An 18,455-nucleotide genomic window follows, 5' to 3' on the forward strand; every position below is an offset into this window, starting at 1 on the left:
AGAATAGACAAAATGCAAGAAACATTTAACAAGGACCTTGAAGAACTAAAGATGAAACAAACAATGATGAACAACACAATAAATGAAATGAAAAATACTCTAGATGGGATCAATAGCAGAATAACTGAGGCAGAAGAACAGATAAGTGACCTGGAAGATAAAATAGTGGAAATAACTACTGCAGAGCAGAATAAAGAAAAAAGAATGAAAAGAACTGAGGACAGTCTCAGAGACCTCTGGGACAACATTAAACGCACCAACATTCGAATTATAGGGGTTCCAGAAGAAGAAGAGAAAAAGAAAGGGACTGAGAAAATATTTGAAGAGATTATAGTTGAAAACTTCCCTAATATGGGAAAGGAAATAGTTAATCAAGTCCAGGAAGCACAGAGAGTCCCATACAGGATAAATCCAAGGAGAAATATGCCAAGACACATATTAATCAAACTGTCAAAAATTAAATACAAAGAAAACATATTAAAAGCAACAAGGGAAAAACAACAAATAACACACAAGGGAATCCCCATAAGGTTAACAGCTGATCTTTCAGCAGAAACTCTGCAAGCCAGAAGGGACTGGCAGGACACATTTAAAGCAATGAAGGAGAAAAATCTGCAACCAAGATTACTCTACCCAGCAAGGATCTCATTCAGATTTGATGGAGAAATTAAAACCTTTACAGACAAACAAAAGCTAAGAGAGTTCAGCACCACCAAGCCAGCTTTACAACAAATGCTAAAGGAACTTCTCTAGGCAAGAAACACAAGAGAAGGAAAAGACCTACAATAACAAACCCAAAACAATTAAGAAAATGGTCACAGGAACATACATATCGATAATTACCTTAAATGTAAATGGACTAAATACTCCCACCAAAAGACACAGATTGGCTGAATGGATACAAAAACAAGACCCATATACATGCTGTCTACAAGAGACCCACTTCAGACCTAGAGACACATACAGACTGAAAGTAAGGGGATGGAAAAAGATATTCCATGCAAATGGAAACCAAAAGAAACCTGGAGTAGCAATCCTCATATCAGACAAAATAGACTTTAAAATAAAGACTATTAAAATAGACAAAGAAGGACACCACATAACGATCAAGGGATCAATCCAAGAAGAAGATATAACAATTGTAAATATTTATGGATGCAACATAGGAGCACCTCAATACATAAGGCAAATACTAACAGCCATAAAAGGGGAAATCGACCGTAACACATTCATAGTAAGGGACTTTAATACCCCACTTTCACCAATGGACAGATTATCCAAAATGAAAATAAATAAGGAAACACAAGCTTTAAATGATACATTAAACAAGATGGACTTGATATTTATAGGACATTCCATCCAAAAACAACAGAATACACATTTTTCTGAGGTGCTCATGGAACATTCTCCAGGATAGACCATATCTTGGGTCACAAATCAAGCCTTGGTAAATTTAATAAATTTGAAATTGTATCAAGTATCTTTTCCGACCACAACGCTATGAGACTAGATATCAATTACAGGAAAAGATCTGTAAAAAATACAAACACATGGAGACTAAACAATACACTACTTAATAACAAAGTGATCAGTGAAGAAATCAAAGAGGAAATAAAAAAATACCTAGAAACCAATCACAATGGAGACACGACGACCCACAACCTATGGGATGCAGCAAAAGCAGTTCTAAGAGGGAAGTTTATAGCAATACACTCCTACCTTAAGAAACAGGAAACATCTCAAATAAACAACCTAACCTTGCACCTAAAGCAATTAGAGAAAGAAGAACAAAAAAATCCCCAAAGTTAGCAGAAGGAAAGAAATCATAAAAATGAGATCAGAAATAAATGAAAAAGAAATTAAGGAAATGAGAGCAAAGATCAATAAAACTAAAAGCTAGTTCTTTGAGAACATAAACAAAATTGATAAACCATTAGCCAGACTCAACAAGAAAAAAGGGGAGAAGACTCAAATCAATAGAATTAGAAATGAAAAAGGAGAAGTAACAACTGACACTGCAGAAATAGAAAAGATCATGAGAGATTACTACAAGCAACTCTATGCCAATAAAATGGACAACCTGCAAGAAACGGACAAATTCTTAGAAATGCACACCCTGCCAAGACTGAATCAGGAAGAAATAGAAAATAGGAACAGACCAATCACAAGCACTGAAATTGAAACTGTGATTAAAAATCTTCCAACAAACAAAAGCCCAGGACCAGATGGCTTCACAGGCGAATTCTATCAAACATTTAGAGAAGAGCTAACACCTATCCTTCTGAAACTCTTCCAAAATATAGCAGAGGGAGGAACACTCCCAAACTCATTCTATGAGGCCACCATCACCTTGATACCAAAACCAGACAAGGATGTCACAAAGAAAGAAAACTACAGGCCAATATCACTGATGAACATAGATCAAAAATCCTCAACAAAATACTAGCAAACAGAATCCAACAGCACATTAAAAGGATCATACACCATGATCGAGTGGGGTTTATTCCAGGAATGCAAGGATTCTTCAATATATGCAAATCAATCAATGTGATACACCATATTAACAAATTGAAGGAGAAAAACCATATGATCATCTCAATAGATGCAGAGGAAGCTTTCGACAAAATTCAACACCCATTTATGATAAAAACCCTGCAGAAAGTAGGCATAGAGGGAACTTTCCTCAACATAATAAAGGCCATATATGACAAACCCACAGCCAACATCGTCCTCAATGGTGAAAAACTGAAAGCATTTCCACGAAGATCAGGAACAAGACAAGGTTGCCCACTCTCACCACTCTTATTCAACATAGTTTTGGAAGTTTTAGCCACAGCAATCAGAGAAGAAAAGGAAATAAAAGGAATCCAAATCGGAAAAGAAGTAAAGCTGCCACTGTTTGCAGATGACATGATACTATACATAGAGAATCCTAAAGATGCTACCGGAAAACTAGTAGAGCTAATCAATGAATTTGGTAAATTAGCAGGATATAAAATTAATGCACAGAAATCTCTGGCATTTCTATACACTAATGATGAAAAATACGAAAGTGAAATCAAGAAAACACTCCCGTTTACCATTGCAACAAAAAGAATAAAATATCTAGGAATAAACCTACCTAAGGAACAAAAGACCTGTATGCAGAAAATTATAAGACACTGATGAAAGAAATTAAAGATGATACAAATAGATGGAGAGATATACCATGTTCTTGGATTGGAAGAATCAACATTGTGAAAATGACTCTACTACCCAAAGCAATCTACAGATTCAATGCAATCCCTATCAAACTACCACTGGCATTTTTCACAGAACTAGAACAAAAAATTTCACAATTTGTATGGAAACACAAAAGACCCTGAATAGCCAAAGCAATCTTGAGAACGAAAAACGGAGCTGGAAGAATTAGGCTCCCTAACTTCAGACTATACTACAAAGCTACAGTAATCAAGACAGTATGGTACTGGCACAAAAACAGAAAGATAGATCAATGGAACAGGACAGAAAGCCCAGAGATAAACCCATGCACATATGGTCACCTTATCTTTGATAAAGGAGGCAAGAATGTACAGTGGAGAAAGGACAGCCTCTTCAATAAGTGGTGCTGGGAAAACTGGACAGGTACATGTAAAAGTATGAAATTAGAACACTCTCTAACACCATACACAAAAATAAGCTCAAAATGGACTAAAGACCTAAATGTAAGGCCAGAAACTATCAAACTCTTAGAGGAAAACATAGGCAGAACACTCTATGACATAAATCACAGCAAGATCCTTTTTGACCCACCTCCTAGAGAAATGGAAATAAAAACAAAAATAAACAAATGGGACCAATGAAACTTCAAAGCTTTTGCACAGCAAAGGAAACCATAAACAAGACAAAAAGACAACCCTCAGAATGGAGAAAATATTTGCAAATGAAGCAACTGACAAAGGATTAACCTCCAAAATTTATAAGCAGCTCAATAACAAAAAACCAAACAACCCAATCCAAAAATGGGCAGAAGACCTAAATAGACATTTCTCCAAAGAAGATATACAGACTGCCAACAAACATATGAAAGAATGCTCAACATCATTAATCATTAGAGAAATGCAAATCAAAATTACAATGAAATATCATCTCACACGGGTTCAGAATGGCCATCATCAAAAAATCTGTAAACAATAAATGCTGGAGTAGGTGTGGAAAAAAGGGAACCCTCTTGCACTGTTGGTGGGAATGTAAATTGATACAGCCACTATGGAGAACAGTACGGAGGTTCCTTAAAAAACTGCAAATAGAACTACCATATGACCCAGCAATCTCACTACTGGGCATATACCCTGAGAAAACCATCTTTCAAAAAGAGTCATGTACCAAAATGTTCATTGCAGCTCTATTTACAATAGCCAGGAGATGGAAACAACCTAAGTGTCCATCATCAGATGAATGGATAAAGAAGATGTGGCACATATATACAATGGAATATTACTCACACATAAAAAGAAATGAAATTGAGCTATTTGTAATGAGGTGGATAGACCTAGAGTCTGTCATACAGAGTGAAGTAAGTTATAAAGAGAAAGACAAATACTGTATGCTAACACATATATATGGAATTTAAGAAAAAAAAATGTCATGAAGAACCTAGGGGTAAGACAGGAATAAAGACACAGACCTACTAGAGAATGGACTTGAGGATATGGGGAGGGGGAAGGGTAAGCTGTGACAAAGCGAGAGAGAGGCATGGACATATATACACTACCAAACGTAAGGTAGATAGCTAGTGGGAAGCAGCCGCATAGCACAGGGAGATCAGCTCGGTGCTTTGTGACCGCCTGGAGGGGTGGGATAGGGAGGGAGATGCAAGAGGGAAGAGATATGGGAGCATATGTATATGTATAACTGATTCACTTTGTTATAAAGCAGAAACTAACACACCATTGTAAAGCAATTATACTCTAATAAAGATGTAGAAAAAAATAAAAAAGAAGCATAAGGACTTCCCTGGTGGCACAGTGGTTAAGAATCCGCCTGCTAATGCAGGGGACACAGGTTCGATCCCTGGTCCGGGAAGATCCCACATGCCATGGAGCAACTAAACCTATGCACCACAACTACTGAGCCTGTGCTCTAGAGCCTGCGAACCACAACTACTGAGCCTGTGCTCTAGAGCCCATGAGCCATGACTACTGAGCCCGCTTGTCACAACTACTGCAGTTCGTGTGCCTAGAGCCTGTGCCCTGCAACAAAGAGAAGCCACCACAATGAGAAGCCCGCGCACCACAACGAAGACCCAATGCAGCCAAAAAATAAATAAATAAATTTATAAAAGATAAATATAAAGCATATTTAACACTAAAAAAACAAAAACAAAACATAACGATTTATATCAACCTTGTTCCTTAGGAGGAAAATAATTTGCTTACAATTTCCATTTCTTTCATCTTTTCTTGTGTCCGTTCAGTTTCTTTTTTCAGTTGACTTATCTCCTGTTCATTTTGTAGTGTTATAAACTCTTTTTCTCGAAGTTGTTCTTTGGCATTTTGCAATTTTTCATTCAAACCTTCTACCTGAATTTTAAACAGAGCAATGTTAATGTAACTAAAGAAAAATAATTCTTCAGTCATAACTGCAATCCAAGTAAGTCAGGTTTTAAACATGTATATCTAAAATAGCAAAAATTTTAAAATGTTTTTCTTTTTTTTCTTTTTTTTTTAGAAGAGAGTGAGTTTATTAGAACAAAGAGCCAAAAATATGTTTTTCTTAAAACAACCATAACTTTGACATAAGTATCAGAATTCTTGTGCCTAATAAAATGCTTATATTTATACCTAAAATATACTAAAAGAGATGACAGTCTCAATCACATTTGTGTAAGAAAGGAAAATAAAGGTACGTTAAAACAACACACATTACATGGCCTTCAAAATAATTTTACAGGTAATTATCTGCATGAAGTAAAAAATACAATTAGTGAAAACAAACTCCCCTTCTTTACTATGTTCCTTCCTTAGAGGCAACCACAGTTAACAGAATTACTTGCAAATCCTTCCAGAGATATTTTATACATATTCAGATATGCACACATTATAATAAATATGTGAACACGTTGACATACAAAAAAAATACATTCAAAATAACATTAAAAGGGTAAGCACCAGAAGCCGGGGAGTCAGAGAAAAGGAAAAATGTGGTGGAAGGGTACAAAGTTTCAGTTAGGCAGGATGAATAAATTCTAGAGATACAATGTATGGCACAGTGAATGACTGTAATTAGTAATACTATATTGTATACTTGATAAGTGTTCTCATAAAAAAAAAAAGTAACTATATGAGGTTGTAGATATGTTAATTAGTTTGATTACTGTAATTATGTCATAATGTATGTGTATATTAAAACATCATGTTGTACATCTTAAATATATGCCATTTTTTGTCAATTATACCTCAATAAAGCTGGGGAAAAAATTGAGAAGAAAATGAATATAACATAGGATGTACAAGATAATTAAAATTATGCAGTATTGGGAATTCCCTGGCAATCCTGTGGTTAGGACTCCATGCTGTCACTGCCAAGGGTCCAGGTTCAGTCCCTGGTTGGGGAACTAAGATCCCACAAGCTACACAGCACAGTGAAAAAACAATAAATTAATAAATAAATAATAAAGTAAAATAATGCAGTATTTTTATTGTTTGTATTCTATTAAAAAGCTGTATTATGTGAATAACAGATGCTTACAGTTAAGGATTTATTTTTTTTAAATAATTTAAGACATGTAATTTTTAATAATTTACCTGTTTGTTGCTTTCTTTAAGTTCCAATTCTGATTTCTCCAGAGTACCCTCTAATTTAATTATTTTCTGTTCCATTTCTCCCCTGTACTCACGAATAGTCATATCCAAATATGTAACCTAAGTACAAAAGCAACATTAAGCTGTCACTCAATTTTATTCTAACATGGAAAACTGTGTGCTTGCAATGTGATTTAGAATTGTTTATAGTGGGTATAACTAAAGAATAAATGCATCTCAAATAAATTATTAAAAAGAATGAGATAGGGGCTTCCCTGGTGGTGCAGTGGTTGACAGTCCGCCTGCCAATGCAGGGGACATGGGTTCGTGCCCCGGTCTGGGAGGATCCCACATGCCGTGGAGCAGCTGGGCCCATGGGCCATGGCTGCTGAGCCTGCACGTCCAGAGCCTGTGCTCCGCAACGAGAGAAGGCACGACAGTGAGAGTCCCGCGTACCGCAAAAAAAAAACAACAAAAAAAAGAATGAGACAAATAATCATTGCTTAATAATACTGGATCTTGAGCCTGATATATGATTATGTTCACATAAGTGACAAATAAAATGATTCAAACTTCATTTTATGCTTGATAAAAGCTGCTAGGGCTTCCCTGGTGGTGCAGTGGTTAAGAATCCGCCTGCCAATACAGGGGACATGGGTTCTATCCCTGGTCCGGGAAGATCCCACATGCCGCGGAGCAACTAAGCCTGTCCACCACAACTACTGAGCCTGCACTCTAGAGCCCGTGTGCCAAAACTACTGAATCCACATGCTGCAAGTACTGAAGCCCGCGCACCTAGAGCCCGTGCTCCACAACAAAGAGAAGTAACCGCAATAAGAAGCCCGCACACTGCAACCAAGAGTAGCTCCCGCTCGCCACAACTAGAGAAAGCCCACGCACAGCAATAAAGACCAAATGCAGCCCCCCCAAAATCAATAAAATTTAAGAAAAAAAAAAGCTGCTAAATAACAATGCAACATGAAAATTGTGGGATGCAGCAAAAGCACTGCTTGGAGGAACATCTAAAGCATTGAATGCATATATTAGAAAAGAAGAAAGGGGCTTCCCTGGTGGTGCAGTGGTTGAGAGTCCACCTGCCAATGCAGGCAACACAGGTCCGGGAAGATCCCACATGCCACGGAGTGGCAGGGCCCGTGAGCCATGGCTGCTGAGCCTGCGCGTCTGTAGCCTGTGCTCCTCAACGGGAGAGACCACAACAGTGAGAGGCCCGCATACCGCAAAAGAAAAAAAAAAAAAAAGAAGGCCTAAAATCAGTCATCTAAGCTTCCACCTTGGGTAACTAGAAAAAGAAGAGCAAATTAAATCCAAACTAAGCAGAAAAAAAAATAATAAAAATTAGAGCAGAACTCAATGAAATTAAAATTGGGAAATCAATAGAGAAAATCAACAAAGCCAAAAGCTGGTTCTTTGAAAAGATCAATAATATAAATAAGTCTCCAGCCAGACTAACTTAAAAAAAGAAAGAGAGAGGATATAAATTGCTAATATGAGAAATGAAAGAGGAGATATTACTACAAATCTCAAGGACATTAAAAGGATAATAGAGAAATATTAAAAACAACGCTTTGCCCATGAATTTAATAAAACTAGATGAAATAGACGAGTTACTCGAAAGGCACAATCTGCCAAAACTCACACAAGAAGAGACAATCTGAATAAGCCTATATCTATTAAAGAAATTCAATAAATGATTAATAACTTTGCAAAACAGAAAGCACCAGACTCAGATGGATTCATTGCTGAATTCTACCAGACATTTAAGGAAGAAATTATACTAATTCTCTACACTCTCACTTAGTAGATAGAAGCAGAGGAAATACTAACTCATTCTCTGAGGCCAGCATTACCCTGATACCAAAACCAGACAGAGACATTATAAAGAAAGAAAATTACAGACCAGTATCTTTCATGGACATAGATATAAAAATTCTCAATAAAATATTATTGAATCATACCCAACGATGTATAAAAAGAACTATACACCACAACAAGCGGGATTTTTTCTAGGTATGAAAGGCTTTTTCAACATTTGAAAATTAATTAATGTAACTGATCACATCAATAGGCTAAAGAAGAAAATCACATGATCATATTAATAGATGCAGAAAAAAACATTTGACAAAATCCAACATCTATTCATGATAAAAACTCTTGGTAAACTAGGAATAGAGAGTAACTACCTCAACTTGATAAAGAATATCTAAAAAAAACTAACAGCTAACATGAGAAACTCAAAGTTTTCCCATTAAGATCAGATACAAGGCAAAGATATTCCATTGTACCACTTCTTTTCAACATTGTACAGGATGTCCTAGCTAATGCAGTAAGACAAGAAAAGGAAATAAAAGGTATACAGGTTGGAAACAAAGACATAAAACTGTCTTTGTTTGCAGATGACATGATGATTTAGGTAGAAAATCCAAAGGATTTGACAAAAGAATTCCTGGAACTAATAAGTGATTATAGCAGGTTGCAGGATACAAGGTTAATACACGAAAATCAATTGCTTTCCCAAGTACCAGCAATGAACAAGAGAAACTTGAAGTTAAAAACAAAATTATCATTTATATTAGCATTCTCCAAAATGAAATAGTTATAAATCTAAACATATTCAAGATCTATATATGGAAAACTATAAAACTCCAATGAAAGAAATCAAAGAATTATATAAATGGAGAGAGAGTTCACGTTCATGGATAAGAAGACTTAATATTGTCAAGATGTCAGTTCTTCCCAACTTGATGTATAGATTCAAGGCAATGCCAATCAAAATCCCAGCAAGTTATTTTGTGGATATCAACAAACTGCTTCTAAAGTTTATAGGGAGAGGCAAAAAACCCAGAAGAGCCAACACAATTTTGAAAGAGAACAAAGTTGGAAAACTGACATTACTCAACTTCAAGACTTACTAAAAAGGTACAGTAATCAAGACAGTGTGGTACTGATGAAAGAATAGGTGAATAAATCAATGAAACAGAAGAGACCAGAAACAAACCCATGTAGATATAGTCGACTGATCTTTGACAAAGGAGCAAAGGCAATACAAGATGTCCTTCAATAGGTGAATGGATAAATAAACCATAATATATCCAGGCAATGGAATACTATTCCATGCTAAAAAGAAATAAGCTTTGAAAAGACACGGAGGAAACTTAAATGCATATTACTAAGTGAAAGAAGCCAATCTGAAAAGGCTACAATACAATATGATTCCAACTGTATGACATTCTGGAAAAGGCAAAACTACAAAGACAGCAAAAAATCAGTGGTTGCCAGGGTTGGGATAAGAGGGAGAGGGATGAATAGGTGGGGCACAGAGGATTTTTAGGGCAGTGAAAATATTCTGAATGATACCATAATGATGGATAGCTGTCCAAACTCTTGGAATGTATAACACAAAAGTAAACTGTAATGTAAACTATGGACTTTGGGTGATTATGAAGTGTCAATGTATCAATAGGTTCATCAGCTTTAACAAATGTACCATTCTGGCAGGGAATGTTGATAATGGGGAAGGCTGTGCATCTGTGGGGGTGGGGCGTTTACAGGAAATCTCTCTACCTGCTGCTCAATTTTGCTGTGAACCTAAAACTGCTCTAAAAAATAAAGTCTTTTAAAAAAGATGTTGCTAAATAATGCCTTCTGAATATTTTTCTTCCTCCAATAAATACTAGCTGAGCAAGTAACTCCTTTAATCCCATTTTCTTCTGATATACAGTATTAAAAGAGATCAAAAGGTTCAGATACTAAGCTAAACTTCATTCCAGAAAATCCACCTGCTATAAAAATAGCAAGATAAAGAGAGACGACATATTTCTAATTTTAAAAATATTTATGTGCACAGAAAAAAGAAATACCTATAAAGGGACTTCCCTGGTGGCACAGTGGTTAAGAATCTGCCTACCAATGCAGGGGACACAGGTTCGAGCCCTGGTCCGGGAAGATCCCACATGCTGCGCAGCAACTAAGCCCACGAGCCACAACTACTGAGCCTGCGCTCTAGAGCCCACGAGCCACAACTACTGAGCCCATGCACCACAACTGAAGCCCACATGCCTAGAGCCCGTGCTCTGCAACGAGAAGCCACCTCAATGAGAAGCGCACACACAGCAATGAAGAGTAGAGAAAGCCCGCTCATAGCAACAAAGACCTAACACACCAAAATAAATGAATTTTTTTAAAAAAGCTATAAAAATGTCTATTTTGCCAAAAAGAGGGGACCTCTGAAACCTTGTGCGATTGTATTTTAACAGAAAATTTCATTAAAATATAGTTTAAAAAAAAATATATATATATATATAGTTAAGAAAACCAACTTGAGCTGCTCTTTGCTTTAGCTCCCAATTTCTCTCCTTAAGTGCCTGATCCATTTCAAGGAGTTCTTGCTTTTTGTCTTCAATCTCCATCTTGCATTCCCTGCAATTTATCAAAGTGAAAAAGATCTAAGCAAATAAATAGGAATATTATAGTTTCAAAAAAATTAAATCAAGTGGGTTACCTTTCCTGTAAGTTAAAAGTGATAGGATATATTCAACTATTTCAGATTGAGAGCTCACATTAAAGGAATAATGTATAAAGAAAATGACTGATATCAATGCAACTACTTTAACAGAGTGTTCTAAAAAGGCAAAAGTTAACTCAGATTCTACTATTGGAGACAATTTAAGCTAAATGTTAAAAGCACTACCAGGGAATAAGATTGAATCAGTATAAGAATTTAAAAAATATATCTATATTTTTTCATCTATAGATCAGAGGAGTGTTTGAAAGTCTTTTATATATAATAGCTGTGAGTTCACTATAACTGAACGAGGCATTTATCTCATGATTGATGCCCCTGATATCCAAAGCTCAGTAAACGACCACTGTATTTCTTATGGGAATTTTTTTTTTAACATCTTTATTGGAGTATAATTGCTTTACAATGGTGTGTTAGCTTCTGCTTTATAACAAAGTGACTCAGTTATACATATACATATGTTCCCATATCTCTTCCCTCTTGCGTCTCCCTCCCTCCCACCCATCTAGGTGGTCACAAACCACAGAGCTGATCTCCCTGTGCTATGTGGCTACTTCCCACTAGCTATCTATTTTACATTTGGTAGTGTATATATGTCCATGCCACTCTCTCACTTTGTCACAGCTTACCCTTCCCCCTCCCCATATCCTCAAGTCCATTCTGTAGTAGGTCTGTCTTTATTCCCGTCTTGCCCCTAGGTTCTTCATGACCTTTTTTTTTTTTTCCTTAGATTCCATATATATGTGTTAGCATACGGTATTTGTTTTTCTCTTTCTGACTTACTTCACTCTGTATGACAGACTCCAGGTCCATTCACCTCACTACAAATAACTCAATTTTCTTTTTATGGCTGAGTAATATTCCATTGTATATATGTGCCACATCTTCTTTATCCATTCATCTGATGATGGACACTTAGGTTGCTTCCATGTCCTGGCTATTGTAAATAGAGCTGCAATGAACATTTTGGTACATGACTCTTTTTGAAAGATGGTTTTCTCAGGGTATATGCCCAGTAGTGGGATTGCTGGGTCATATGGTAGTTCTATTTGCAGTTTTTTAAGGAACCTCCGTACTGTTCTACATAGTGGCTGTATCAATTTACATTCCCACCAACAGTGCAAGAGGGTTCCCTTTTTTCCACACCTACTCCAGCATTTATTGTTTACAGATTTTTTGATGATGGCCATTCTGAACCCGTGTGAGATGATATTTCATTGTAATTTTGATTTGCATTTCTCTAATGATTAATGATGTTGAGCATTCTTTCATGTGTTTGCTGGCAATCTGTATATCTTCTTTGGAGAAATGTCTATTTAGGTCTTCTGCCCATTTTTGGATTGGGTTGTTTTTTTGACATTGAGCTGCATGAGCTGCTTGTAAATTTTGGAGATTAATCCTTTGTCAGTTGCTTCATTTGCAAGTATTTTCTCCCATTCGGAACGTTGTCTTTTTGTCTTGTTTACGGTTTCCTTTGCTGTGCAAAAGCTTTTAAGTTTCATTAGGTCCTACCTGTTTATTTTTGTTTTTATTTCCATTTCTCTAGGAGGTGGGTCAAAAAGGATCTTGCTGTGATTTATGTCATAGAGTGTTCTGCCTATGTTTTCCTCTAAGAGTTTGATAGTGTCTGGCCTTACCATTTAGGTCTTTAATCCATTTTGAGTTTATTTTTGTGTATGGTGTTAGAGAGTGTTCTAATTTCATACTTTTACATGTACCTGTCCAGTTTTCCCAGCACCAGTTATTGAAGAGGCTGTCTTTTCTCCACTGTATATTCTTGCCTCCTTTATCAAAGATAAGGTGACCATATATGCATGGGTTTATCTCTGGCTTTCTCAGATTCTACTATTGGAGACAATTTAAGCTAAATGTTAAAAGCACTACCAGGGAATAAGACTGAATCAGTATAAGAATTTTAAAAATATATCTATATTTTTTCATCTATAGATCAAAGGAGTGTTTGCAAGTCTTTTATATATAATAGCTGTGAGTTCACTATAACTGAACGAGGCATTTATCTCATGATTGATGTCCCTGATATCCAAAGCTCAGTAAACGACCACTGTATTTCTTATGGAAATTTTACTCAAAATGACACCTTACATTTAGTGAAGTATTGAAGTCTAATATAGAAATATTTTAAATGTATTTTTTAAATGTATTTTTTATAAATTCTAACCCTCTTAAAACACTAACTTATGAATAATTTTATATATAAAAATGCTTAAAATGACACAATTTTAATATTTATATCACTCTAAAGCCTCTGATCAGAGAATTTTAATTTCAAACTCTAAGTTCTGATATCACAAAGGATGAAAATGTTGTTGATCTTGAATCTTCATATGATTTTCCAATCTTAAATATGAAACAATATAATAAAGGTGCTGACTTTAAAAAGCAGATTCTGAACTTCTTTAATGAGATGTTTACTGTTCTCCTAAAAGCCTGAAGAGTTCATACAAGGCTAAACTTATATTCTAAAAGTAATATGAAATGAATTCTAAAGATAGCTCTAATTGCTGTCTATATAAATAGCTGCACTTCCAAAATTCAGCTACTATCTAGAATTTTAAGTTTTGTTTTACTTCTTTTATCCATTCATTCCCTTAATCATTTAGCAAATATTTATTGGATGTTTCTTATATGTCAAGGTTCTATGTACAGTGGAATTAATAGGCAACAGGATAGATGTTGTTCATTACAGAGAGCTTACATTCTACTAGGTCAAGAGATGGACTATAAATAATAAACAACTCAACATGAAAAATATAATATAAAGTGCTATGTTAGAACATTAAATACAGTGATGAGATCGTGACTGGGAGGCTATGTTAGAATAGGTTGGTCAGGGAAGGGCCCTTTGAGGTAATGTGAAGGGTATGAAGAAGTTGGCCATACAACCATTATTTCAGGCCGAAGAAACAGCTATGACAAAAGTCCTAAGGTGGGAAAAAACTTGGTAAACTTTAAGTACAATAAAAAAGCCAGGAGCAAGCAGAACAATATGAAATGAGGCCAGAGAAGTAGGCAGGAACCTTGGGCTTTGTATTACAGGAAAAGGAGCTTGTATTTTTTTTTTTTTTTTGGTTGTTGTAAAATACATATAACATAAGATTTACCATTTTAACCACTTTAAAGTGTACAATGCAGTTACACTAAGTACATTGACAATGTTGTGTAACCGTTACCACTATTTCCAGTACTTTTTCATCATTCTGAATGGAAACCCCATATCCATTAGCAGTTTTTTCCATTCTCCCTTCCCCCAGTCCCTGGCAACAATTAATCTGCTTTCTATCTCTATGGATTTGCTAATTCTGAATATTTCATATAAATGGAATTATGCAACACATATGTGGTTTCTTTCATTTAGCATAATATTTTCAAGGTTCATCCATGTTGTAGCATGTTTCAGTACTCTATTCCTTTTCATGGCTGATTAATATTCCTTGTATGGATACACCACACTGTGTTTATCCATTTACAACTACCAGTGTACAGCTGGGTCGTTTCCACTTATTGGTTATTGGGAATAGCCGTACTATGAACATTTGTGCAAAATTTTTGTTTGAACACCTGTTTTCAATTCTTTTGGGTACTTACCTAGGAGTGGAATTACTGAGTTATATGGTTAATGTATGTTTAAATTATTGAGGAACTGCCACACTGTTTTCCACAGAGGCTGTAATCATTTTAGTTTACCATTTGTTATTTTCTGCTTGGATTTTTGTGTGTGTGTGTGGTATGCGGGCCTCTCACTGTTGTGGCGTCTCCCGTTGCGGAGCACAGGCTCCGGACGCGCAGGCTCAGCGGCCATGGCTCACGGGCCCAGCCGCTCCGTGGCATGTGGGATCTTCCTGGACCAGGGCACGGACAGGCGGACTCTCAACCACTGCGCCACCAGGGAAGCCCTTCTGCTTGGATTTTTTTTGTTTGTTTTTATTATGGCCATCTTAGTCGGATTGAAGTGGTATCTCATTGTGGTTTCGATTTACATTTCCCAAGGAGCTTGGTTACTATTCTGAATCTTTTGGGAAGCCATTAGAAGATTAAGTAGGGAAGCAATATGATCTGATTTATGTTTTGAATCATAAACTTAAATCAATTCTGTGGAGAATGAATTGTGGGGAAGGTCAAGAATTTAAGCTGGTAGACCAGGTGGGAAGCCACAGCAACAGACCAGGTGAGAGATGATGATGGCTTGTGCTAAGGTGGTAGTAGAAAAAATAAGAAATCAATAGATTTCAGAATATGTTTTAGAAATAAAGTTGACATGACTTGCTAATAGACTGGATGAAAAAAGGGAGGGAAAGAGATAAAAATAATCTTATAGATTTCTGGTTTAAGCAACTGCATAATAATGAGATGGAGGAAGGGCAGGGTTATGAGTAAAAAAAATGAATTGTTTTAGCCACGTTTAAGATGCCTCTTTAAAATACGTCAGTGGAGATAACAAGTAGGTCATTAGATATGAGTCTGGAGTTTGGAGAAGAGGTCTTTCTAGAGATATGGGTTTGGAAGTCTCTGACACATAGTATTTAAAGCTATGTGAAATTTACCAAGAATGAATTTGTGGGTAGAAAAGAGAAGGGGTCCTGCTCTGAACCAAAGGTTACAATATCTAAGATTCTGGGTCACCTTGCTTCTCTCTATCCTGTTCTTTCATTACACATTTCACATCCTGGTCTGTTTTCCTTTTCAGAATCCATTTCCTACACTTTGGCTCCAGTCTGGCTCTCCACCCCTACTCACCACAGATGTGTACTGGAACAGCATTTTATGCTATTGCTGCTAATCTAAGAACCCAGATTTTAGAGTTGGACAGACTGTGTTTCACTCCCCTCTCTGGACCCTACTATCTGACTTTGGGCATTTTACTTAATTTTCTCAAGCCTCAGTTTTCTCAAGCATAAAAAGGTGATAATAAGCAACTCATAGGTTTGTTGTAAAGAAATGATTGAGATCATATATGAAGTCCCTGCCATAGTGCTGGCACAAAATTAGGGCTTAACACAAAGAACAACATTGTTATTGTTAATATTATTTTTCTATTCATCAGTGCTGTATGCTGGTCCAATCATTTTTTACCACTATGGGATACAGGAGAGGGCCAATGTAAAATGGTCCAAAGAACAAGGATGGAACTATTAGCCAACAGCAACAGCTATATTAGTGAGATGGAGCATGGGATGAACTGCCTAGGATGAGACACAGTGAGCTAAAGGCAGTTGAGAAGTTTGGACATCTAGAATTCAACAACAAACTCTATAGTATGACCCAAGGACTAAGGGTAATAAAGTGAAGTACCTGTAACTGTGATATCATTTTTTAGTATTTAACTCACCTAAGTTCAGCTGTGAGATCCGTTATAGTAGTGTATTTTTCCTCTAATGATAACTGAGCCTTCTGTAGAACATCTCTCAATTCCTGGAGTTGTCTTAAAGTACTCTTTAATTCTCCATGAGCATTTTGTAGTTCAGTCTCTAGTACTTCCCGTTTCTGCAAGGCTTCTGTTAGTTCAGTTTCAGTGTGGTGCTGTAACTTTTCTAACTCCTTCACTGTTAAAAGCAGAGAATAATTTTAGAATTATATATATAAACTACTTGTTATTCAGAAATTTGTAAGCAATTATAATTAAGAATATCCAATTTTATTCATCTATAAGAGGCAAAATACCACTGATTGTCCCTTCCCCGTCATCTCAAATTCCCACTTTATTCCATTTCTTTAAATATACAAATGCAGGCAGCTAAGCTGAGCTAACCTGTTGCTTACCAGCGTTTGTTTTCTTATCTAGTTCTGTCTTTGTCTGTTCTAATATCATGTCTAACTGAGAGAGATGCATTGCTTTATTTTCTCCATCTCGTTTTAGGTGCTTTATTTCTTTTTCCATTTTATACAGTTCTTCTTTGTAGTGATCCATCTCAAGTTTTACTTGCCTAATTAAAAACAAAAAATAAAATAAATAATAATTTGGAAACTTAAAAATCAACTAACTTATCTCTGACTGAACAAAGTCTGCAAGTTATATAAAGACAAATATCAGCAAAATGTCTAGTCATCGTGGGATGAATTGGGAGATTGGGATTGGGATTGACATATACTATATATAACATATATATACTAATATGTATAAAATGGATAACTAATAAAAACCTGCTGTATAAAAAAAATGTCTAGTCAGAGTCTTAAATCACCTATTATATTGTTAAAAATGCTCCAACTAATAGATTGTAATTCTGTACCAATTACATGCCACTAAACACAACTATATGATGTATTTACCTAGTACACTATCTGGCACACAAAAGGTGCTCAATGAATTTGTTTTCTTTCTATTTGGAGATATTTTAATTTTTTTTTTTAAGATTTTTTTTTTTTGATGTGGACAATTTTTAAAGTCTTTATTGAATTTGTTATAATATTGCTTCTGTTTTATGTTTTGGCTTTTTGGCCGCGAGGCATGTGGGATCTTAGCTCCATGACGAGGGATGAACCTGCACTCCCTGCACTGGAAGGCGAGGTCTTAACCACTGGACCACCAGGAAAATCCCTGAGATATTTTAATTTTAAAACAGATCCACGGAGATATATAACAGATATATTTTAACTCTAAACCCTTTTGGGAGAGAAAAACAGTTTTATAAATTATAGTTTCAGAAGTGAAAGAAGCAATAGTTGGAACAGAGAAAAACCCTGCTTCATGAAGAGAAGATCTTGGAACTAGATATATCTTTCTTATGAAGTTTATTCATCTGGTTCATAAGCTTCCTACTAGTAATTAGAACTTATTTTACCCACTGAAGTGCCTATTAGCTATAATTAAGAAGAGTTTTTGTCTAGAAGTCAAAGGGTGGGAGTAAGAAAAGAAAGAAGCAGTTATTTCAATTTTCTTAGTGAAACAAAAGCAAGATCATCAGTGAGAGCAAGGATTGGGGAGGGGTTGTTAGAGTTTTGAAAGAAAAGGCAAAGGTGTAAAAGAGTCCTCTACAAGAGTAAGTAACATTGTGATTGCCAGACAGACAGCATTAAGAAAATGCCTAAGGTTTTGAAGTTATGGGTATAAAGTAAGACTGGTCAGTGTCGTTATATTTTTCTCCAGCTTCTGTAAAGATGCAAGCATGAATTAG

General features: G+C 35.9%; 1 protein-coding gene across 8 annotated transcripts in view; it reads right to left on the bottom strand.

Moving 5' to 3' along the window:
- The window catches only part of CCDC18 (coiled-coil domain containing 18), a 117,905-nt gene that overhangs the window by 29,356 nt on the left and 70,094 nt on the right, over positions 1-18,455 (bottom strand). For all 8 annotated transcript variants that reach the window (XM_029228829.1, XM_029228830.1, XM_029228832.1 and 5 more), the window contains 5 exons: positions 17,101-17,264; positions 16,670-16,883; positions 11,120-11,219; positions 6,786-6,902; positions 5,418-5,561 (listed from right to left, as the gene is read on the bottom strand). In XM_029228829.1, coding sequence (XP_029084662.1) covers positions 5,418-5,561; positions 6,786-6,902; positions 11,120-11,219; positions 16,670-16,883; positions 17,101-17,264 — 739 coding nt within the window. The remainder of the gene's footprint in view (positions 1-5,417; positions 5,562-6,785; positions 6,903-11,119; positions 11,220-16,669; positions 16,884-17,100; positions 17,265-18,455) is intronic.

Source organism: Monodon monoceros, unplaced genomic scaffold (genome assembly GCF_005190385.1).
Source record: "Monodon monoceros isolate NGI ecotype Baffin Bay Population unplaced genomic scaffold, NGI_Narwhal_1 Super_Scaffold_18, whole genome shotgun sequence".
Lineage (NCBI taxonomy): Eukaryota > Metazoa > Chordata > Mammalia > Artiodactyla > Monodontidae > Monodon > Monodon monoceros.